Source organism: Stomoxys calcitrans, chromosome 2, assembly GCF_963082655.1.
Source record: "Stomoxys calcitrans chromosome 2, idStoCalc2.1, whole genome shotgun sequence".
NCBI classification, from domain to species: domain Eukaryota; kingdom Metazoa; phylum Arthropoda; class Insecta; order Diptera; family Muscidae; genus Stomoxys; species Stomoxys calcitrans.
In genome coordinates, this window is record NC_081553.1 from 1,112,167 (window position 1) to 1,136,472 (window position 24,306).

The 24,306-nt window shown below is 36.9% G+C and overlaps 1 protein-coding gene across 1 annotated transcript in view; it reads left to right on the top strand.

Annotated features, from left to right (window-relative positions):
• The first annotated feature begins 292 nt into the window (after positions 1-292).
• Positions 293-24,306, top strand: part of LOC106083808 (zinc metalloprotease ZmpB) — a 41,685-nt gene continuing 17,671 nt past the window's right edge. The window contains exons 1-4 of the mRNA XM_013247059.2: positions 293-519; positions 13,885-14,046; positions 20,111-20,166; positions 20,226-20,576. Of these exons, the coding sequence (XP_013102513.2) occupies positions 13,935-14,046; positions 20,111-20,166; positions 20,226-20,576 (519 nt within the window). The 5' untranslated portion in view covers positions 293-519; positions 13,885-13,934. The remainder of the gene's footprint in view (positions 520-13,884; positions 14,047-20,110; positions 20,167-20,225; positions 20,577-24,306) is intronic.

Consider the following 24,306-nt stretch of genomic DNA (forward strand, 5'->3'; position numbering starts at 1 on the left):
AGTTAAGCAAATACTCAAATAATTCAATTCTGCTCAATACATCATTGTAGACTATGTTGTTTCTCTTTGTTCTTTTATCTAAAATGTTTAAAGGTTAAACTTTGAAACCCTGCTCCCTGACGTTTTCCAAATTTTGACTAAGGCTGTTTCATTGATTGGCCTCTCATTTAACATTTTGTTGGCATTTTTTTTAAACAGAAATATTTTCAGTTGGAACCACCGTGAATTGTCGGTGGATACAAAAAGCTGTTTAAAGCAGAAAAAGCTCTGTAGCGTATCGTAGTTGTCATTGAAATAAGCTATTCCTGCGGTTCAAAGTGTTCGCAACCATCGACGCATTTGGGCGAATTAGAGACATTCCTACGGTGAACACGTTGGGACGGGAAATGTAATTAAAGACAACAAAGTTACAAAGTTGAAAAACGGGTCATAAATATACTAGAGTGCATTGTGGTAACAAACCAAAACATACTCGTATAGCACTCTGAAAAAAATAGAACAATTTTCAGTACAAGAAAGGTGAATATTGAGTGCCAAGCGAAACGACACTGCCAGTCCAGAAACGGACGGGTCAACAGTGCGTACAAGTGACTTAGCAGGTGTACCAAGGAAAAGCGAATGCAGATGTTTTCCTAACAACGATGGAAGCACTTGGGTGCTCGATTTAAAAATTAAATACAAGCTATACTCGATCTCAAATGATTTTAATTTTTAGTGATACTCGGTCCGAAAGGAACATAATATAACATAATGGAACCATACGCTAGCTGCGACCCCACTCCCGCAAGTTTGTTCTTCGTTTCTCTTTGCTATTACGTTCAATCAAAATGAGCTGGTGACACAAAATGCTTAAAAAAAATTCTCTCGAATTACCTAGAAATTAAAGCCAAATTTTTCGTTGTAGGCGGCAGAGTGGAGGGCACTGTTTTTATGTTCCCCTTCTTGTTCGTGCGTGCGTGTGTGGCTGTGTGAGAGTGACTGTGTGTGTGACAACTTCCGCTGGCTGTACACCCTTTGTCATCCAAAATGTAGGTTTTCTTCATCCCCGCCTGACTTCTCATGCCGCTGACCTGATGCCGTTGCCAGTTTGTTTTATTACACTTTCCAATTCTGGTGTAGTCCGTATAGCGTTGGCACAAGAAATTTGAAACAAAAACAAATTTGTGTGCCAGCGTTTGTTCGAGTGTGTGATGTTCCTGGTAACCAATACTATTTTTTTTCGCAGTTGATTTTTCTTGTGTTTTGTTTCCTTTTCTGCTGCCGCCTCTTGCTCTTCCACCATCATCACGTTAACGTTCTTTTTAGTATCGATTTTTAGTGTTATTGCTGTTTGTTTTGCTATATTTAGCCAATTGTGCTAACCGTTCCATTCATACGTTCCATCCCACCCCACCGTTCATGCCAACAGACTATAGTAGTCACACTGTCTGTTGGTTCTTCCATGTGGAATACAAGTGGATTTGTGTTCGCACAACGAGATGTACGATGATACAAACAGTGAAGTCGTTAAATTTCAGATTTGACCACACACTGAAGGTCACTTTAAAACCGACATGCATTAGTTTAAGTAATAACCCCTTTTCTCTGTTTTGCTAAAGCAACAACAATCAATAGCTTAGCTTTTAGTTCTTGTGTGTGTTTAAAATTGTGGTCGCTTTGTGGTGCAGGATCCATCGGCCGTGCAATTTGTTTATTAAGTCAGAGCTGAATTTTGTACTGATTGTCAACACACTCTTTATAGGCCGATCTTAATATTTACAAAGCCTTCAAAGTGTGGTTGTCCTTGCAAATATCTTAATTTTATGGTAAAAGTCAGCATCAGTATTTTGATGACATTTTTTCATTTGCGCTCATTTTTGCTGTCAAAGTAAAGGGTGATTTTTTTGAGGTTAGGATTTTCATGCATTAGTATTTGACAGATCACGTGGGATTTCAGACATGGTGTCAAAGAGAAAGATGCTCAGTATGCTTTGACATTTCATCATGAATAGACTTACTAACGAGCAACGCTTGCAAATCATTGAATTTTATTACCAAAATCAGTGTTCGGTTCGAAATGTGTTCAAATTTTGACAAATTTTGTTCAGCGATGAGGCTCATTTCTGGTTGAATGGCTACGTAAATAAGCAAAATTGCCGCATTTGGAGTGAAGAGCAACCAGAAGCCGTTCAAGAACTGCCCATGCATCCCGAAAAATGCACTGTTTGGTGTGGTTTGTACGCTGGTGGAATCATTGGACCGTATTTTTTCGAAGATGCTGTTGGACGCAACGTTACGGTGAATGAACACATTTCGAACCGAACACTGATTTTGGTAATAAAATTCAATGATTTGCAAGCGTTGCTCGTTAGTAAGTCTATTCATGATGAAATGTCAAAGCATACTGAGCATCTTTCTCTTTGACACCATGTCTGAAATCCCACGTGATCTGTCAAATACTAATGCATGAAAATCCTAACCTCAAAAAAATCACCCTTTAGTTTTATGATTTCAACAGTTTATTGTTTGTGTCGGTCTATTGGCTTTAAATGACTTTTAATAACATAACATTTTACGCAAGCAAACTGAAAGCATTAAGCAACTATTGATTTTGGTTTAGATGGAAAAGATGTCCGGTAAAAATTGCATGCAACTATTGCCGTATATGCTTATAAATTGCATCATGTCCTAAAATATTCCTAATTTTTTGGAGATAAAATAAGAAAAGGTGATAGAACTAGAAATCAGAAACACCAATAGATTTCTATGTTACAAGTGTTGCCTTTTATATTTCGGGATTGGACAACCCTTGTGTTGCAATCTGCCAACTGACAGCTCTATCGTAAAGCTGACATTTTTGAGGCTATACGTACTCAGAACGTTTTGGCACACGAGCGCTATTTGTGTTGTTTACAGTGGCTTAAAAGATTCATCTCGCCCAAAAAATGGAATTAAAACGTGCACATTTTCTTGCGATTATTTTTTACAACTTTCGACGTGGATTAACTCAATAACAGTGCATCAATGAACTTCATTAAATTTTTGGCGACGAAGCTCCCTGAAGAACCAATGTTTATCCATAGTATGGTGGATTCAACCGAGGTCGTAGTTCACTCCAGGACGAATTGGGTGAAAGGTCGCCCAAAATCAGTTGTTGTTCCAAAAACCATTGATGCACAGCACTACCAACTGATATTGCAAGCTCGTCATGTGACCTATCGTGAGATTGAGACAACCTTAGGCAATAGTGGGACCAGCATACATTCAACATTGCATGAACATTTGATCGTAAAAAAAATTGTTCGCTTTGGATCCCACACAATTTGTCAATCGCTAAAAAAAGGCTCGTGTCGATTGGTCGAACGAAATAGACCAAAAAATACGAAACAATTGCATTTTTAAGCACTCAAAACATAGATTTTACGAGTCAATGCACCGAATAACTTTTTATTCCCATACGTAAAAACTAAAATGAGAGGTCAAAATGCATGTTTTTGAGATACGATGATGCGATGATTAATATTTGTTTTTGTGTTCTCTAATCCCGAAATATAAAAGGCAACCCTCGTATTGCAGTTGTACACTTTTTATACCCTCCACCATAGGAGGATATACTAATTTCGTCATTCTGTTTGTAACACCTCGAAATATGCGTCTGAGACCCCATAAAGTATATATATTCTTGATCGTCATGTCATTTTAAGTCCATCTAGCCATGTCTGTCCGTCCGTCCGACAGTCTGTCTGTCGAAAGCACGATTACTTTCGAAAGAGTACAGCTAGCCACTTGAAATTTTGCATAATACTATTTATTAATGTAGGTCGGTTGGTATTGTAAATGGACCAAATCGGTCCATGTTTTGATATAGCTGCCATATAAACCGATCTTGGGTCTTGACTTCTTGAGCCTCTAGAGGGCGCAATTCTCGTCCGATTTGACTAAAATTATGCACGTGGTAACGTAGTAACTCTTCCAACAACAGCGCTAAGTATGGTTCAAATCGGTCCATGTTTGGATATAGCTGCCACATAAACGGACCTTGGGTCTTGACTTCTGGAGCCTCTATAGGGCGCAATTCTCGTCCGATTTAACTGAAATTTTGCACGCAGTGTTTTGGTATCACTTCCAACCAGTGTGCTTAGTATGATTTAAATCGGTATAGAACCTGATATAGCTGCCATATAAACCGATCTGGGATCTTGACTTCTTGAGCCTCTAGAGGACGCAATTCTCATCTGATTTGGCTGAAATTTTGTACAACGGCTTCTCTCATGAACTTCAACATACGTGTCTAATATGGTCTGAATCGATCAATAGCTTGATACAGCTCCCATATAAACCTTTCTCCCGATTTTTCTTCCTGAGCCCCTACACGGCGCAATTCTTATCCGAATGAACTGAAATATTACATAATGACTTCTACAATGTTCAGCATTAATTTATGGTCCGAATCGGACAATAAATTGATATAGCTCCAATAGCATAACAGTTCTTATTCAATATTCTTTGTTTGCCTAAAAAGAGATATCGCGCATAGAACTTGACAAATGCGATCCATGATGGAGGGTATATAAGATTTTTAGGCAAAGAGATTTTCTGAGGGCATTCCCATTATATATGATAAAATTTTAATAAAACTGTTATGTAATTTGGAAGAGAATCAAAAATTCAAAAAGTAAATTTTTTTTAATTTTTAAAATGTTTTAAATAATACTCTTTTTCGCTTTGATGAAACTAGCAGAGAACAACATAACGCAGATACCAATAATGCTGAGAATCCTTTTAATTAAATTTTTCATGAAATTAAACCCTTTTAAACCATTTTTTATTTATTATCTTTCAAACAAAATAACTTTGCCTTTCTCTCTGAGACATGGTTTCAACCACATTATGGGAGTGGGATGTATCCGTAGATGGTTCAGGGTTTAAATATCCGAACGGGAGGCAGAGTTGCTATCTATATAAGACATGACATAGATATGAGACCCATTGCTTCATCTGGTTCAACAGACGAAGTCGAATATATTTTTGCCGAATTGCACTGTTTGTGTAGAAAAGTTCTGGTTGGGGTTGTATGAGGATGAAATATGATGACTTTGTGAAGAGACTTGAGGATATAAACTGTCATTATATTATAGTATAGTCGCTGGTGATTTGAAGAGACACATTTGACGGGAGCATGCAATCAATAGGGTTGCATGTTGTTTGCCAACTCTACAAGAGGTAAACAAGTAATGCAAATTAATGCTTTACGACTTTGGAATAATCTTCCCAGAGTATTAAAATTACAGGTATAGAACGACACAATTTTGTAATTCTCAATATATAGAAGAACACAAGGCATATTTAATAAGGTGGTTGCATCGGCGATTTGCTACAACAAAGCATATTTTATGTCAAAAGAAAATTAAATTCGCCGTGACATTTAAAATTTTTCGTCAAATTTGATTCGACTTATCAGAACAAGAAGAAAGTTTATTAATTTTTAAGTGTCAAGCAAAAACAAAAAAAAAAAAATAATAAAAAATTTCTATAAGCATTTTTCAAATATTTTTTTTCAATTAAAATAATAAAACGAGAATTAAGAGAAAATTCAATTACAATTATCTATTAGAAAAATTTTGGTTAAATGTATGTCCTTCCATTAAGGGTCAGAGAGCCCTCCTCTGGCTTCGTCCCTGGATCCCATATAAACCGTTCTCCTGATTTGACTCTTGAGTCCCTGGCAGCTGCAATATTTGTTCGATTTGGTTGAAACTTTGCATCTGTTTAAACTTCCAACAACTGAGTTAAGTACGGTCCTATAACCAGATATAGCTCCCATATAAACCGATCTCCCGATTTGACTTCTTGAGCCCTTACAAGCTGCAATGTTTTGTAGGATTTGACTGAAATTTTGCATGTACTGTTTTGTTCTGGGTTTTTATTTAAAACTAGCAGGCAAGGCTAAACCCTAAATTGGCTTTTTAAACTTGAATGTTTCTTTAAATGTGTTGAAGCTGGTGCCCTGAGCCATAGGTATTTGCCGGATCTATACTACCTTTTTTTTATAGTATGTAATTCGAATAACAGTTTCGTTTATTACTACCAAAGTCCCATTTTGTACTGGTCGTGCCACATGAGCTTTTCGGAAATATTTCGAGGATCTTAAGCTCTTGTTTCCTAAGGTTGTTTTTGGGGTTTTTTTTTCTGAGTCGGCCAACTCACCAGGCACTTATGTCTATTCTTTTCTATTCCCATACACCTTTTATTTGAGATCCATTCATTTCCTATCGGTCTACTTTTCCATTTGGGGACAGGAGTGGCACTCCTGAGGAGTGTTCTACTCCCAAATAGCTTTAATTTCCCAGATTCCCATATTGTCCCGATCGGTGTCCATGCCCTTTTTGAGGTTTTTTTTCTCGTGTTGGCGGTCACCCACATACTTTGCCCTAAATATTTATACGACATTCGTTCGATATACATGCATACACACATCAGGCCAAATTTTTTGTATCAAATTGGTATTCTACTTCCAATATTGCCCTATCGGTAAGCATGTTTTATTGAGGGTTGGTTGGAGGATGGAACGGCACAGAAACAAGGGAATTCGTTATTTATTTAAATATTAAGTCTGTGCACCCAATTACGAGATAAGGAGTTTTTGAAAATTTGGATATCGAAAAGTGAAGTACCTTCGGTTTTGGCCTGTATTCTGTGACAATTTCATGAAAATCGATTCAGTCGATTGTAACAATTCAACGCACAAACTATCAAATAAACCAACTTTTTGAGATAATGAGATAAGGGAAGATGTAAAGTTTTTGAATCTATAAAAACAGAAAAGAAATGAAGAAAGAAAATTTTTTGATGTTTCTTCTGGCAATTCTGGTTAATTGACAATGATAAATTGTTAATAAAAATAGAAAAGAAATTATTTTTGTTAAAACTATTGGTGTTGGTTTAAAGATTTTTGTAAAGGCGATTTTAACCCATCTGATGCCGTTGTGGACATATTTCATTCCACTTGACTCCACTATGGCCCAGCACCAAATCGATGTGGATTTTGTGATACTCAGGAAATGCAAGAACTGCAAGACAGTGCGTGACTTAACCATATTGGTTGGTTTTCACTGCACCATCTCAGGTTATTGGTCGTGGTCTTCAAGATTTTTTAAAATATTACGATAATATATTGTTTAAAAAAGACGTCAATTGCCTCCTTACACTCTGGGACTATTCTTGGCCCTACCGTCTTGGTTGTTATGGCTCTGAGGGCTGTTTACTATCGGAGAAGATATTCATATTCGACAATCATTAAAACCGTACCACCTCAGACCAGTTCTCCCTTCTAGCTTTGATCCGTCTGCGTAGCATGAACTATTAGATTTCAGTCAATAGATGATTACGACGCAAGAAAAAGTGTGTCACACTCGACCTCAAATTTTGTTGTTATTGTCGCTACATTTGTTTGAGGTCTTCGTCAAGTTCCATAGATGAGCAAGCTTTTTCCGGTCCATACGAACGCTACGGGTACGTTTTAGCCATTGGATATATAAAGTCGCCAATAACTCACCTTGTCATATCGAGTATCACAGTCTGTCAGTACATAGGCAAGAGTCGGTGTCGGCCGGCCTCTCATTGGGAATATCCACTCAATACCGCTGATTATCCACGGCTACAGTTGTAAATCACACAAATTGGATCACAGAATTCCAACCCATGTGGGGCGTCCGTGCCGGTTTGAATTAAATGGTTCTCATCGCCTTCCTGCTCGAGAGATATCGACATGCTAATTTTATTTTTTAGCACCACGAACTAAAGCAGAGAAACTTTACTGTTGATTTTATAAATCTTTAGATTGGTGGTCTGGGCACGAAAACGGGCCCACTTTTTTTAAAATAAATATATAAATTTAAATTAATAGAAAAACGCTATGGTGGTCAGTTACCAAGATTTGGCCCAGCCGAACTAAGCGTGAACTTATTTGTTTCGTATTCATTCATATAGGTTTATGTTCGTAGAATTGAGAAATAGCATTTTATTACGGTGTTAAACAAGGATAAAGCCAATAATAACTTGTTCAAGTTTAAAATTAGTAGTTTATTAAAGGAAAAATGGACTATTATGTGTTTGTGAATACAAAAAAGAAACACATTTTGCCTGTTTTCGGTTTATATTTAGAAGTTTGTGAATAAGACTAAGTAGGCTTATTTGACAGATTTCCTTTATAGAACTGTCAAACAAACCTACTATAAAGCTTTTTTAAGTTTTGTGAATACCAATTGGCTGACAAACTCACCTCAAGCCGCCACTAACACACCACCCCACTGCAAAAACGATCGCTATCTTTCACACATCCGACTTTATTACATCCAACAACATTATCCCACTCTATTTGTGGAATAGTCCATTGGTATTACTCAGTGACTTTTTCTCGTTTTTTACTTAACTCCTGTTGTTGTAATATGGCTCCATTAGCACAAACAAATGAGATAAGTGAAAGGCAACAACAATGCTATGTCAAGTTATTTACTAATTTTAGTATGTTCTAGCTCAATTTTTAAAATATCCAGCCTTATCTCGCACCTTCGTACCAAAAGTGCCCTTTATGCAACATTTCAAGTTTGTAGGTTCAGCCAATTCTTCTGGGCGAATATCAATCAGTAACACTACTCTTTTATATATATGTAGACTAGCATATCCGGGGATGTGCTAGTCCGCTTCGCTACCCCAGTTCAGTAGTACCACCGTTTAAGTGTAAGACTTCCGAAAACCCAAGTAGTCACTCAGTTTAGAAAGCTATAAAGGCCTCCCATAAAAAAAAACAATAAATTTTTTATCTATTGTATGTAATTATACGATAGCTCAATCCGTATATAAAGTACTATTTTGTACGTTTTAGTAACTATTGTACGAAATGTGCGAATTTCAAAAAATCTCCTAGTGTGAGGGTGTAACGGCATCTCCATTTTTTGAGCTGTAGCTCACTCCGCTAAAAAAACACAATTTTGTACCATTAGTAGTAGAATAGATAGAAAAATATCCAAGAATGGAGCTAATGAAATTTGGATTGGCGTAAAGTCGACGACTAAAATTAGTTAAAAACTAAAAGGCTTGACGAAAATTTTTTAAATCCAAAAAAAAGTGTAACAAAAATTGTTCTTAAAATTGTTTTTTTGAAATCCATTTTAGTGTCTTGTTGCATTTGATGGTTTCTATATTAAAACCAGTAAGGAAAGGCAAAATTCAGGCGGTGCAGACTTTATAATACCCAACACCTACCCTTTAAATACAAAAGTAGGACTATATCTAATTCTGAACCAATTTTGATGGACCTCGGCGGATGTATTCAGATAGGTTATTAAAATTACTGTATCAAATTTCGAGCAAAGCAAATGTGTTCAAAATGTAATAACTACGGTTGACAAATGACGGGAGATGGGAGCTATATCTAAATCTGAACCGATTTCGACCAAACTTTATGGATATTGTGGAATTAGTCGAAGAAAGTGTTGTACAAAATTTTGGGAAGATTGGTCAATAAATGCTCTTGCAGTGGGTCTAGGAGTGAAAATCGGGCGATATTTGTTTATGTGAGCTATACCTAAATCTGAACAGATTTCTATGAAATTCACCAGTAATATCGAAAGTCATAAGAAAATCCTTCCATTCCATTCCCAAATCCATTTTATTGCTGTATTATTGCAAATTAGACGAACATATATATGGGAGCTATATCCAAATCTGAACCGATTTCTATAAAATTCACCAGCAAAATTGAGGGTCATAAGACAATCCTTCCTACCAAATTTCAAGAGAATCGGTCAACAAATGACCATTTTATTGCTGTATTACTGCAAATCGGAGGAACATATATATGGGAGCTATATCCAAATCTGAACCGATTTCTATAATAATTACTTTTAATATCGAGAGACATAAGAAAATCATTCCTGCCAAATTTCGAGAGAATCCGTTAACAAATGACAATTTTATTGCAGTATTACTGCAAATCGGACGAACATATATATGGGAGCTATATCCAAATCTGAACCGATTTCTATGAAATTAACAAGTTATATTGGAAAACATAAGAAAATCCTTCTTGCCAAATTTCAAGAGAATCGGTCAACAAATGACCATTTTATTGCTGTATTACTGCAAATCGGACGAACATATATATGGAAGCTATATCCATATCTGAAGCGATTTTTTCAATAGGCTTCGTCTCTCGGATGAAAATTGCGACCTGTAGTTTGTACACAAATTAACATGGACAGACGGACAGACAGACGGACGGACAGACAGACGGACGGACAGACAGACAGACGGACATAGCTAAATTGAATCAAAAAGTGATTCTGGGTCGATCGGTGTACCACAGTAGTGGTGTAGGGTATAAAAAATGCATTTAAGGCGATTAGCCAGCAGTTGCTATTTAATGTTAATGTAATTAAATCCACCTTTTTTCGCTAAATTGTTATATATATGAGATTTTATCCAAATTGGACAAGGGAATTAAGCGTTAGGGGTAAAATTTTGTCTTTAAAAATATTTATTGAAAATTGTCTGTAGAAAAATTTGTAAGAAAATGTTTTTGTTTGAAAAGATGTTATTGAAATTTATCGAAATCTTGCTTAAAAAAAACAATTTCGAGGAAGTCCAGGCCTAAGCAACATTTTGCCTTTAAACAATATTGCATTGAAATTTGCCTTTAGAAAAAATGTCTCAAATTTTATCTTTGCCTAGAAAAAATGTCAGTTTATATTTTTCATTTTGTTTTTGTTTCTATTTGGAACAGAAAAGCATAATAAAAAAAAAATTAAAAATGTTTAAGAAAAATGTAGTGTTGCAAAAAGCATTGCTGCTCAAACAAAGAATTTCATTGAAATTTTTACCTTATAAAATAATTTCGAGGTAAGCTGGGCAAAAGTTTGTCTTAAGAAATTTTTTTTTCACTGAACGATAGTCTTCTAAAAAATTTTATCGAAGTTTTGGCTTTAAAAATATTACGCTGAAATTTTGTCTTTAGAAACAATATTGTACTTGAGAGATATAAGTTGAAGGTGATCGTGGTCTGATAAAATGTTGTCTCTGTAGAATATTGTAAATATACAATTTTGTCATTTTAAACAGTTTTACTAAAATTTTGTGTTTAGAATAAATTTAATTTAATTTTTTTCTATAGACGAAATCATTTTGTGGGCGGCTCGGGCCCGAGGGCCACTTCTGGCTACGTCCCGGGCTCCCATATGACCTTTTAAGGGTGTAGTAGCCGCAATTTTGGTCCGATCTTTACAAAATTTAGCCCAAGATGTTTTATTTGACATGCCAATTGGTGTGCAACATTTCATTAAAGTTGGATTAGATTTAGATAGAGCTCTCATATATATCTTTCATCCAAAATGACCTTCTAAAGCCATAAAAGCTAAAATTTTGAATGTATATTAATGAAATTTAGCCTGATGGACTATATATATATATATATATATATATATATATCGTAAGAAATTCTTACAAGGTTCTATTCAATATTTCAATAGGTATGTAAAATTAATTGACTTGATTTCAACATGGGTTTAAAAGTAGTACTTATAATCGGTGGTGTTGGGTATTATATAGTCGGTTCCGCCCAACTTTTGCCTTTTCTTACTGGTTTTAATTGAATTTGAACTTTTATTCAATAACAATCGTGATTGAAATTTTTATAATTTTCAATTAAAAAATTAATTGATTTAATCGTTTTTTAACTGAATCTAAACTTTTTATGCCCACCACCATAGGATTCATTTTGTCATATCGAAATATCAATTCCGACCCTACAAAGTATATATATATCGGATCGTCGTAAATTTCTAAGATGATTTAACGATATCCGTGTGTCTGTCCGCCCGTGTTTTGTAATCACTCCACAGCCTTCAAAAATTTTAATGTTGAAATTTGGCACAGATACGTATTTTTGATGCACGCTGGTTAAGTTCTTGAACGGGCCAAATCGAACCATAGTTGGATATAGCTGCTATATATACCGATTTGCCGTTAAAGGGTCTAATGCCCATAAATGGTTTATTTTTTATTCGATTTCGCTGAAATTTGAAACTGTAAGTAGTATTAAACCTGCCGATAAATGACCCAAATATGGCTCAGATCGGACTATATTAAAATATATAACTGCCATATAGACCGATCTGCCGATAAAGGGTCTGAAGACCATAAAAGCTTTATTCATTACCCGATTTCGCTGAAATTTTAAACAGCAAATTTTTTTAAGCCTTTCGGCGTCCGACCTATATATGGTTCAGATCGGGCTATATTTAGATATAGCTGCCATAAAAACCAATCTGCCGATTAAGGGTCTGAAGCCCATAAAAGCTTTATTTTTTAACCGAAATTTGAAACAGCGAATAGTTTTAAGCCTCCCAACGTCGGACCTAAATATGGTTCAGATCGGACTATATAAAGGGTCTGGAGCCCATAAAAGCTTTATTTATTACCCGATTTCGTTGAAATTTGAAACAGTGAGTTGTTTTAAGCCTCCCGACATTCACCCTAAATATGTTTCAGATCGAACCATATTTAGATATAGCTGCCATATGGACCGAACTTGGGTGCATAAGTTATCCAATTGCACCGGATTGTGACGAAAGGGGGTGGTGGGTATCCAAAGTTCAGCGCGGCCGAACTTAATGCCTTTTTTCCATTTTCCTTTTTTCCATTTTAAGGGATTGAAATTTTTGTCATTTCCATTTAAAAACTTAATTGATTCAACCATTTTTTAATTGAATCTTAAAAAAATTAAAGATAAAATGTGATTGAATATTGTCTCTTTTGCATTGAACAATAAGTTAATTTTTGTTAATTGAATCCGACTTTTTTTAAGACCTAACAGCACTATTATTACCGTCCGCTTTTAAAAAAGTTTATCCAAATCCAAAAGTTTATCCAAATCCAAATTTATCCAAATTTTGATAAATAGGTCGGAGGTAGCGCAGAGGTTAGCATGTCCGCCTATGGCGCTGAACGCCTGGGTTCGAATCCTGGCGGGAACATCAGAAAAAATTTTTCAGCGGTGGTTTTCCCCTCCTAATGCTGGCAACATTTGTGAGGTACTATGCCATGTAGAGGTTTTGCACTGCGGCACGCCGTTCGGACTCGGCTATAAAAAGGAGGCCCCCTTTCATTGAGCTTAAACTTGAATCTGACTGCACTCATTGATATGTGAGAAGTTTGCCCCTGTTCCTTAGTGGAATGTTCATGGGCAAAATTTGCATTTGCAGTTTTCATGTATGAGAAAAAACTCCCATCCAAAGAGTAATGTTCTTTATGACCAAAATATGCATATTAATGACATTACATAATGAGTTCATTATAACCGGATAACCGGGATTAGCGTTCTAGAAGCTTTACATATGAGATTTACAGGGGAGTCTATAGATCCAGAAATCAATTTATAAAGGAAATTCGGATGTTTTTTTTTTTAGAAAAGCAGATTGATGAAAAATCCCACTTTCTGTCAAATCAGGTCTACATTGCCAGAGCCTACACAAGTTTTCCATAACTATTTCGAAAGGCAGAAGAGAGTATCCTGCTTAATGCTAAGTTCGAAATCGCGATCAATAGAAAATAAATTCAACATACCATCCCGTGTGGCAAACATACTCGTATGTACATACATACCTTTCTGCCGTTTTTATGTACTGGTATCTATATTTATGGAGGTTTTGCTTTGCATTTTCAAATTCTCATTCTTGACTGCTCATTTGACGAAAAATGTTCTGTTTAAATGTTTAAGAATGTCCCATTTGTCCTTTATGCTCCTTTGTGTTTGTGTGTGTGTTGAAGTGGTGTGTGTGTATTTGTCCTTTCGTTTTATTGTTGTTACAAGGAAATAAATGAATACTTTAACTTCTTCTTCATTTTCAGTTCATTAGAGTCAAAGAACGTCCTTGCTGCCGCCGCTGCTATTGGGCAAAATGAATTTGCATTATCCTAGCTGGTTTGGATTGGGCCTCGTGTCACTTATGCTGTTTTGCTGGATAAACTCCTCGGTGGCATTTCCCTCACTGGTGATGCCTCGTTTGCACAGTAAGTTTAAATTTTCTCAATTTGATTTTTCCCTTGCTCGTACAAAAAGGACACAAACAAAGGACATCACTTACTATTAGGCTCAACTGTCGGACCTAATCTGGTAAGACATGTAAATCATTAGCGTCCATAATGAACACATTCTTGAAAATAGATTATCGCTTTTCGATATCTGCTCCAACTGATGGGGACAGTTATTAGCTGGGCCCCCCTTACAGTTGCGTCGAGCAATGTGCTAAACTATTTTTTTTTGTCGTGGCAACGCAGCTTGTAATGACATCTATTCTGCATCCTTGGCTTTAATCCAAATTCAACAAATGATTTCTAATGAAGTTGCACTATCCACCCAAGCCATTAGTTTGTGTCTGTTGATGAAATATTTTGGATCTAGAATTAATAATAAGACTACAGTGCAGTCAGGGAAGTTTAAATTTAAAAACATACGTTTACCGTAAAATGATACCTCCAACAAAACCAACTATGACATTTGACAACGTATTGACCATATATACCAATAGATTTTCGTACCATTTCCTTGTCGGGTGCCATTTCTTGTTAATCTAAAATTTCCCGAATTCATCGACACCTACAAGTCTTTTGCCATATCCTTGAAGGTTAATATATGACAAATACACAGCTTACATATCCATATGGGAGGACGACGCCATACATTCACATACACGGCATACATTTACACACATTCTGAGATACACTTTGAATTCCATACAAGGCTTTCGATACGCAGTGCAACTCTTAACAATTATGCGCAGTTTGCCACAACTCTTGACTTATTCCCTTTTTCGAACGATACCAAGGTCGGTCATGGAAATAAATTTCTTACATTACACCATGCGGGCAAAGTGGATGTGCAGAACTGTGGACCGTTATTCATTAAGTGAAAGACGACTTCTTCACTGTTTGTGACCAAAATTCACCCTCTAACGACAAACAATTGTTAGACAGATTTTGAAGTTTGAGCCAATTGTTATATTGGCAATCATCAATTGAAGACATTTTTGTACAGATCTAGTGTGGAAATGTAATGCAACATTAGTGTTAATGCATTGAACTTTAAAAATGCTAAGCGCAGTAACTTTGGCTGGCCTGAAACCTACTACACCCAGCCATATTTAGCAGTAAAAACAGCAAACATGCTTTAACGGCAGGACAAATGCCGTTATATGTGTAAACCACCTTTCATCAAAATCCGGTGAAAATTGCATACCTTATGTCCCATAGCAGTCCAGACCAATCTAGACCAAATTGCACAAATATATGGAGGGGCTAAACTTACCAAATGTCGGCAACATCGGACAATAAAAGCACCTTTTAAGGGCCCAAACCATTAAATCGAGAGATCGGTCTATATGGCAGCTATATCCAAATCTGGACCGACCTGAGTGAAATTGAAGAAGGATGTCAAAGGGCCTAACACAACTCACAGTCCCAAATTGCGGCGACATCGGACAATAAATGCGCCTTTTATGCTCCTAAGACCCTAAATCGGAGGATCGGTCTATATGGAAGCTATATCCAAATCTGCGCTTATCTGAGCCAAATTGACGAAGGATGTCGAAAAGCCTAACGCAACTCACTGTCCCAAATTTCGGCAAATCGGATTATAAATGTGGCTTTTATGGGCCTGAGACCCTAAATCGGAGGATCGGTCTATATGGCAGCTATATCCAAATCTGAACCGTCCTGGGCCAAATTGACGAAGGATGTCGAAGGACCTAATACAACTCACTGTTCTAAATTTCAGTAAAATCGGAAAATAAATGTAGCTTTTATTGGCCTAAGACCCTAAATCGGCGGATCGGTCTATATGGGGGCTACATCAAGATATAGTCCGATATAGCTCATCTTTGAACTTAATCTGCTTAGGACAAAAAAAGAATCTTTGCAAAGTTTCAGCTCAATATCTCTATTTTTGAAGACTGTAGCGTGATTTCAACAGACAGACGGACGGACATGTCTAGATCGTCTTAGATTTTCACCCTGATCAAGAATATATATACCTTATAGGGTCGCAAATGGATATTTCGATGTGTTGTAAACGGAATGACAAAATGAATATACCCCCATCCTTCGGTGGTGGGTATAAAAATAGAGATATTGAGCTGAAACTTTGCACAGATTTCTTTTTTGTCCATAGGCAGGTTAACTACGAAGATGGGCTTTATCGGACTATATCTTGATGTAGCCCCCATATAGACCGATCTCTCGATTTAAGATCTTGGATCCATAAAAGGCGCATTTTTTGACCGATTTCGCTAAAATTTGGGACAGTTAGACCCTTTGACATCTTTTTTCGATATGGCTCAGATCAATCCAGATTTGGATAAAGCAGCCATATAGACCGATCTCTCGATTTAAGGGCTTGGGCCCAAAGAAGGCGCATTTCTTGTACGATTTCGCTGAAATTTAGGACAGTGAGTTGTGTAAGGCCCCTCCATATCCGTCGTCTCAGAACGGTTTAGATTTGGATGTAGGTGGCATTTAGACCGATCTCTCAATTTAAGTTCATGGTTCCATAAAAAGTGCATTTTTTATCCGATTTCGCTAAAATTCGACACAGTAAATTAAGTTAGGCTTTGAAATCCATGTCCTATAAGGTTCAGATTAGTCTATACTTGGATATAGCTGCCAAAATACCAATATTGGCCCAAAATTGAACAGTGACTTGTATTTATTGGATCACTCAATGTCCGTCTCGAATACCGAGTCCAAACGGCACACAGTGTAAAGTTTCCATTTTTTTTTTAACAAAAATCTGTAGTTCCGGTTCTAGATTTGGGACAAAATCGCACAAAGGGAACATTTTTAAAAAATCACTTAAATCTTATAACTGCTCATATTTTGTCATTTCTTCGATTTTTTTTTATGTTAGGTTTCGACCTTTGTTTTACTTAATTTTCCAAATTTGGTCATTTAATGGGCAATTTTGTTTTAAACTTACTTTAACGGAATGCTATGTGTCAAATTTTAATAAATAATAATAATTTTTATATTTTACCTGTTACTTACCTTTTAATTAAAAATACATATAGAACACTCGCGAAAATGTGAACACTCCAAAATATGAACTTTTTTTCTTCCATTGAATACTCCGAAATAGGAACTCAGTGCAAAAGCTTTAAGGCCAGGTAATGCTATCGTAAATGTACCCTAAATGCGGAAGAACATGTCAGTTGTTTTGTTTTGTCTTAAGAATATACACGCCAACGATTATCGAACGTCTGTCGACCCTAACCGGAAAGTAGAATTCAGTAAAAACAAAATTTTACGTTCCGTTTCCGTGTCAGCTAATAAAATTTGAAGTTTGAATACATTTCAAAACTAAGAAGTATTTTAAATACAATTTATTGTTAATGGTTTAGGTTGAATGAGAGAAGACAAGTCTGGACAATTTCGATACCCTAGCAAGAAAAAAAGTGTGAAAAGGGTGAAAAGGAAATGTAAAAGTGAGAATACTAACATACTCAACAAGAAGAGATTCGGGTGCAGGCGCCTATCTGCCTATCTATCAGATTTTTTTGAGGCCATCGTTATGACGCATACTTCTGCCTGAAAAAACGTACACTCGTCTGAAAATCGCACCCACATACCGATGTTGAGTGTCTCGGAGAGACTCTATCTTGTAGCCATCTACTAAGACTGAGGTCTTGCTTGCATTGCTCTCACAATACAAGTGTAGAATGCGCACACCACTTGTCGGGTTCTTTTACTTTTATTCCTTTTTCTAAGAAAGTTTCGAATCAATGACTTGACACAGATATGTCGACTGCTTCGACAACTGCTGAGTGATCCCATCCAAAGATCAGAGTCTAAAAATCGCTAAATTATATCTCGGAATGAAGAAGACCATATCTGACTTTCCTGGGTTCAAATCAATCAAGTGGATTTGGGCTCTAGTGTAAACGTGATTTAAAGAGGAATCGTAAAAATTTTTTTAAACTTACAAGACTAAGGGCGCTTTCAAACCTTAAAAGCGTCATCAGCAGCATTTCGAACCACAAGAAATTAACAATGTAGCTTTGAGATAGACAACCACCAGTCTTGTTGTATTGGCATTGTATTGCATGTATTGTGTTAACTCGTTTAAAGAGACGGTACACATCCGGACGTACAAGAATAAAAATGAATTAATTGGATTATTGACAAATGACCCCAGAATCTGGAAATACTTAAATCATATTAAATACATCATATATCAATCTTACAGTATGATTATATTTTAAGTACAAAAGTAGATTGACAAATAAAAACTCTTGCCGGTTTGATTGTAAACGTGACGCCGTCAATTCCTAGTAGTCTTCTTCTTCTGGTAATGACTTAATACCAAATGGTATTAAAAACCTATGCCAATAAAGTGAATATTATAAAACCAGCAGGTATTGGCAAAGAAATGCCTTTCATTCCAAAAATGTCCCTATCGGTTCACCTAACAGTGGTCAGCTGGCCCACCGATTACAAGATTCTAGAAAGTCACGTGGTTCTGACAAACACGTCAGGATTAAAAATAAAAATAAACAGTCTCCGAGGAAGTATCGATAGATCAGCTTCACACAATCCACACTCCGTCGATGACCAAATGGCACAATAGAGTTGGAAACGCTACTATCTCCGATTAGCACCATCGCTCTTCTCTGTACGCCGTCCAATAGCTCCAAGGATGATTTTGAAGCCCCTGTACATGTATAGTAGACATATTCCATCCTTTGCCTGGTGTATGTAAATCGAAGGAAGTGAAATATTTCAAATTACTGTCAAAACTGGACAGCAAATCCTGGCTGAGTGTATCGTCCATAATACGCCTCTTGTCTTCTGTCTCTCGAAGACTTGGCCTGTGGTCGAATGCATACCTATGACAGTGTTTGCCGTCATCTGCACATGAGTGGGTCGGATTCGGAGACTGGTTCAAAAAATCGTCAATGAAAATAAGAAGAAGGGAGAGATAGGATAGACCTTGTGGTACTCCTGCGGTTAATGTGGATTCTTGATGAGAGCTCATCTAACAACTCCTACATGGAGCGATTTCTGCGGAACCCATACAGCGGATCGCTTAGGAGACCGTTGGATTCCACGCATCTTTTAAGATGGCGATGAACCGTTCTCTCCATGACCTTGGAAAACGCAGAGCAAATCGTCGTTGGTCTGTAATTCGCTGGATTGTTCACTTTACCATTTTGGGAATCGGTTGAACACTTGCAACCTACCAACGCGCTGGAAAGACTCCCTCACGGTAAAAGCAAGGTTTATAAGGTTGCGTAATGGATGAGCGAGCGTCGAAGAACTCTTGCTTAAGACAATTGGCGATATACCATTCGGGCACGATTATTTATCTACGTCGAGATCTGCAAGAGTCCTTCTAACTCCTCGTGTTAGAAAATATTTGAGAGGCATGGAACTTGATACATAGCTGAAATTTTTATTCAAAAGCCAATTTCTGAATGCATCCTCTTTCGATTTAATAGCGTCTTTGCATGCCCGCTTAACCAACCTTTGTAATTTTTTTCAACCGATGTCATTTTAGTTGGAATGAATAATCCATTGCAATTAAAATTACCTCCTCAACCATTGTCCATAAAAATTGTCCGCTTCGGGGATGGAGAGGAAGGGTCACCAAGAGAAAAAATACAAAAAATAAGCCAGTTTGAGCGGCGAAGAGGCATAGTAGCTCTTCGGGGTTGTGTGGCCAGAAAGGGAGGGGCAGGTGGAGTTACGGACATAGAAATCCCCAAGATCAACTATTTCACTGCCCGGAAAATAGTCCGAAATACTCGTTATGGAAAGGACGCCGAAGCCATTTATGGTAACTTCCCTTTCCGAATTTGAAGAACCAGTGTTTCAATTCTGAAATTAATTCAAAGGGAATTAAATTTCGGCCCCTAAGAGTCCAGGTGTTGTTGTCTTTGAAACACTACATTGTCGTGCACATATGTATATCACAAGACCTCTGTAGGGGGTACTAATAAATTTAGCAGCTTGTCTTCAAAAATACCTTATGTCCGAACAATTTCATCAAATTTATACAAATATGACAATGTGTACCCTTTTGCAGGATCCACTGAAAACGAGCTGAGTGCACAACAAAACCGAAATATGGGCTTTCCCCAGGTATTATGCCATATTCTCCACACAATCGTCTGCTACAATTGTGTCGCTTTTTAATTTAGATTGATGATGATGTTCTCGAGTTGGAGCACTTGCGTGAAGTTCATCCAGAGGAATCTCTTGGTTACAATCATCAACAAAAATCCGAGCCACTTATAGCTGAGGAACCTCAGTCCTTGGTAATGGACGACGAAACACTTCCGGAACTGGAGCAACAACTTGAATCCGCTACACCTCAGCTTCAAAGCACTCAGGGCCCACCACAAATGCCGGCTGAAAGTGCCGCCGAAACTCCACCAGAATCATTAGGCGGCGGTGAGCAATCTAAATCGACAGGAGCTCATCGCCCACCTACTTTGCAGAGCAACGACGGTGGTAAAGCCGAAACAAATGTTGAAAAGCCAAAAGCTAAGGTAAGATTGCGTCCACACGCAAAGATAAATAGTCAAAATTTGACCCCCGACATAAGCTAGATCTCACACGAGTTGATATCTTTTAATGTGAACGGACAACTAAACGAAAAACCTAAATTAAAAGCTAGGGACACCATAAAGAGTTTCAGTAAAAAAAGTCCAAAAAGTGGTTCACAAAAAGGTTGAGCAGGCAAACTATCGATATTCGCAATATTCGATATTTTTAAAATAAATATCGTTAAGTTTTGAGCATTCATATTTTAAAAGAAAATAAAAAAAATCAGAAAACACAACATTTTTATCCAAGATAATTCTATATACAACCACCGTAGGATAGGGGGTATAATCAGTTAGCCATTCCGTTCGCAACACATCGAAATATCAATTTCCGACCCTACAAAGTATATATATTTTGGATAGTCGTGAAATTCTAAGACGATTTAACGATGTCCGTGTGTCTGTCCGTCTGTTTAATCACTCTACAGCCTTCAAAAAATGAGATATTGAAATTTTTCACAGATACGTCTATTTGATGCACGCTAGTAAAGTTCTTGAACGGGTTAAATTGGATCATATTTGGATATAGCTGCTATATAGACCGATCTGCCGAAATCGGATAAAAAATGTTTTATTTTGTATCCGATTTCGCTGAAATTTGAAACAGTAGTAGTTTGAGGCTTCCCAATATTAAAGCTTTATTGTTTATCCGATGTCCCTGAAACTTAAAACAGTAAGTTGTTTTAAGCCTCTCAATATCCCACCTAAATATGGTTCAGATCGGACTATATTTAAATATAGCTGCCATGAAGACCGATCTCCCGATAAAGGGTCTGAAGCCCTTAAAAGCTTTATTTTTTAACTGATTTCGCAAATTTCGATTTTAAAATTTGAAACAGTGAGAAGTTTTAGGCCTCCCAATATAGGACCCTAATATGGTTTAGATCGGACGATATTTAGATATAGTTGTCATATCGACCGATCTGCCGATAAGGGGTCTGAAGCCCATAAAAGTTTTATTTATTACCTGATTTCGTTGTAATTTGAAATAGTGAGTTGGTTTAAGCCTCCCGACATCCGACCCACATATGAGTCAGATCAGACTATAAAGATATAGCTGTCTTCTAGACCGATCTTTCAATTTAGGGTCTTAATCCCATTAAAAGCAGATTTATTGTCTGAAACTGTTGCTTGTATATGAGTTCGGGGACCTGAATAAAAATTATGATCAAGACTAGCCACTATTAAGATATAACTACGGATATAGTAATGGAGCTACAATATAATAAAATAGGATGATTATTATATTCTTGTTTAATTTGATCCAGATCGGTCCAGCTTTGATTATAGGTCCCAAATAGAATGATCTCTCGTTTTACGGTCTTGACGCATTTATTATCCGATTTCGTTGAAATTTGACGCAGTGATTTATGTTAGGCTTTTCGACATCCGTGTCCTATATGGTTCAGATCGGTTTATATTTGGATATAGCTGATATTGAACAGTGACTTATATTTTTTAGACCACTCAATGTCTGTGCTGATTTTGGATGTATAAGTTATCCAATTTTCACCGGATCGTGACGAAAGGGGACTTACATATATACAAGAGGTGGGGGCCTGGCCGAACTTAATGCATTTTTACTTGTTTCGAATTAAAAAAAACGAAGGAACTTTGAGAACAGAAAATAATTAAATACGTGATAAGTTTAGCTGGGCCTAAGTTTATATATTCTCCTACTTCACCCACCATGGATCCAATTTATAGAAAACTATGCACTGCTTCTCTTTGTAGGAAGAAAGTAAAAAATTGGTTTAAATGTTGGAGGTTATAGCAAAAAACAAAACTTCAACCAAATCGGATAAGAATTGGGCCTTCTGAAGGCTCAAGAAATAAAATCGGAAGATCGGTGTATATGGGAGATCGATGACAGCGTTCTGTCTTAAATTTCAAGCTAATAGCTTTATTCGTTACGACTATCGTATCTAACGCGATATCTACATACGAACGGACGGTTTGGCAACACTGATTAAAACAGTTCACGCACGTTTGTTGGTTTGTTTTACTGTGCAACATCTTCAGTTTGGTCTTTGATTTCAACATGAATCGTCTCATCGAACCTCGTTTGGAAATTATTGAATTCTATTATCAAAATGCGTGCTCTGTTAAGAAAGTTTATCAGAAGTGTTCAAATTGTGTTCAGCGACGAAGCTCATTTGAGGCTCAATGGGTATGTAAATAAGCAGAATTGTCGATTTTGGAGTCTAGATCAGTCAGAAGCATTGCAAGAGCTACCAATGCATCCAGAAAAAGTGACAGCTTGGTGCGGTTTATGGGCTGGTGGCATCATTGGACCGTACTTCTTCAAAGATGGTGCGAATCGTAATGTAACTGTGAGCGCTAAAAAAATCTCTCTTTATACATCGATTGGTACACATACGAAAATAAAAATGAACGTCCAAACAAAGTTATTGTGCATGAACTACACAATACTTGCACTAAAAAAGATATAATGGAGGATCTTCAAAGCAAGTGATTCAAACCACTAGATGCGGTGAATATTCTTAAAAAAGGACATATGGGGGATAGTAATAATTACAACCACAGAAATCTGCCGCTATTCAGGTTACTTTTCATAAAGACGGCAATATTGATGAAATCTACAAAATAACAGATATTCTTAGACTTAAAGTTTAAGTTGAAGCTATGAAATCTCAAAACAAAATCATTCCACAGCGTAAACGCTGTTAAGGATTCAACCATACGTAAACTTACTGGCGGCGGGAACGCTGTCAAGGATTCAACCATACGAAAACTTACTGTCGGCGGGAACCAAACGTGTGTAAAATGCGCCGGTAAACATGACACAGAACAATATCAGATACCAATAACAATTGTCCCAACATGCATTAACTGCAAAGGAAAATATCCGGCTAGTTATCAAGGTTGTAAGGTAGCCAAAGAGCTGCAAAAAGCAAAGCAAAAGCAAAGAGCAAAAAAAAAGCAGAAGTAAAAAAAGTGGTACGACAAGAACCAAAGATTATGCCACAAGAACCAATGAAATCAAACATACATACGGGTAAAAATCCACAAACATTTTCCAATGTGTTACAGTCAAATACTACTCAACAGCCCTATGTTGAAAACAGTGTATTAAACAAAATTATAAAAAACATTGAAATCAATCGTCGGCTATAGTCTCAAACCGAACTAAATGAAAATAAATACTTTCTCCTGGGATTTAATGGCTGTCTGAGATGGTATTTATGCCAATCGTAGTATTGAAATTATATCTTAGCCATTCCACCACTTCCTTAATTGCAAGGATCTCCGCTTCATACACACTGCAGTGGTCGGGTAACATTTTCGATACGACCAGTCTAGATCTTTAGAGTGCACCCGCTTAGTTTGGAACCATCCGTATAGAGGTCTATGTAACTTCTGTTACCAGAGATATCGTAGTTGTCCTCAGTGCGGTGTCGTCCTCAGTGCGGCTGTGATGCACAAACAAGCCATGCTTTGGATTCGGTTATGTATTGGGTAGTAGGTGGACTTTTGAAGCGCTGTCCACCAGACCACAACACCATATTGTACTATAGGTCTGACAACTCCATTATATACCTAATGCAAGACACGCGATCTAAACCCCCAACTTTTGCCAATGGCTCTCTTGCAGGTGTATAGGGCAAGAGTTAACTTTCTTGCCCTTTCCAAAATGTTGGATTTAAAGTTA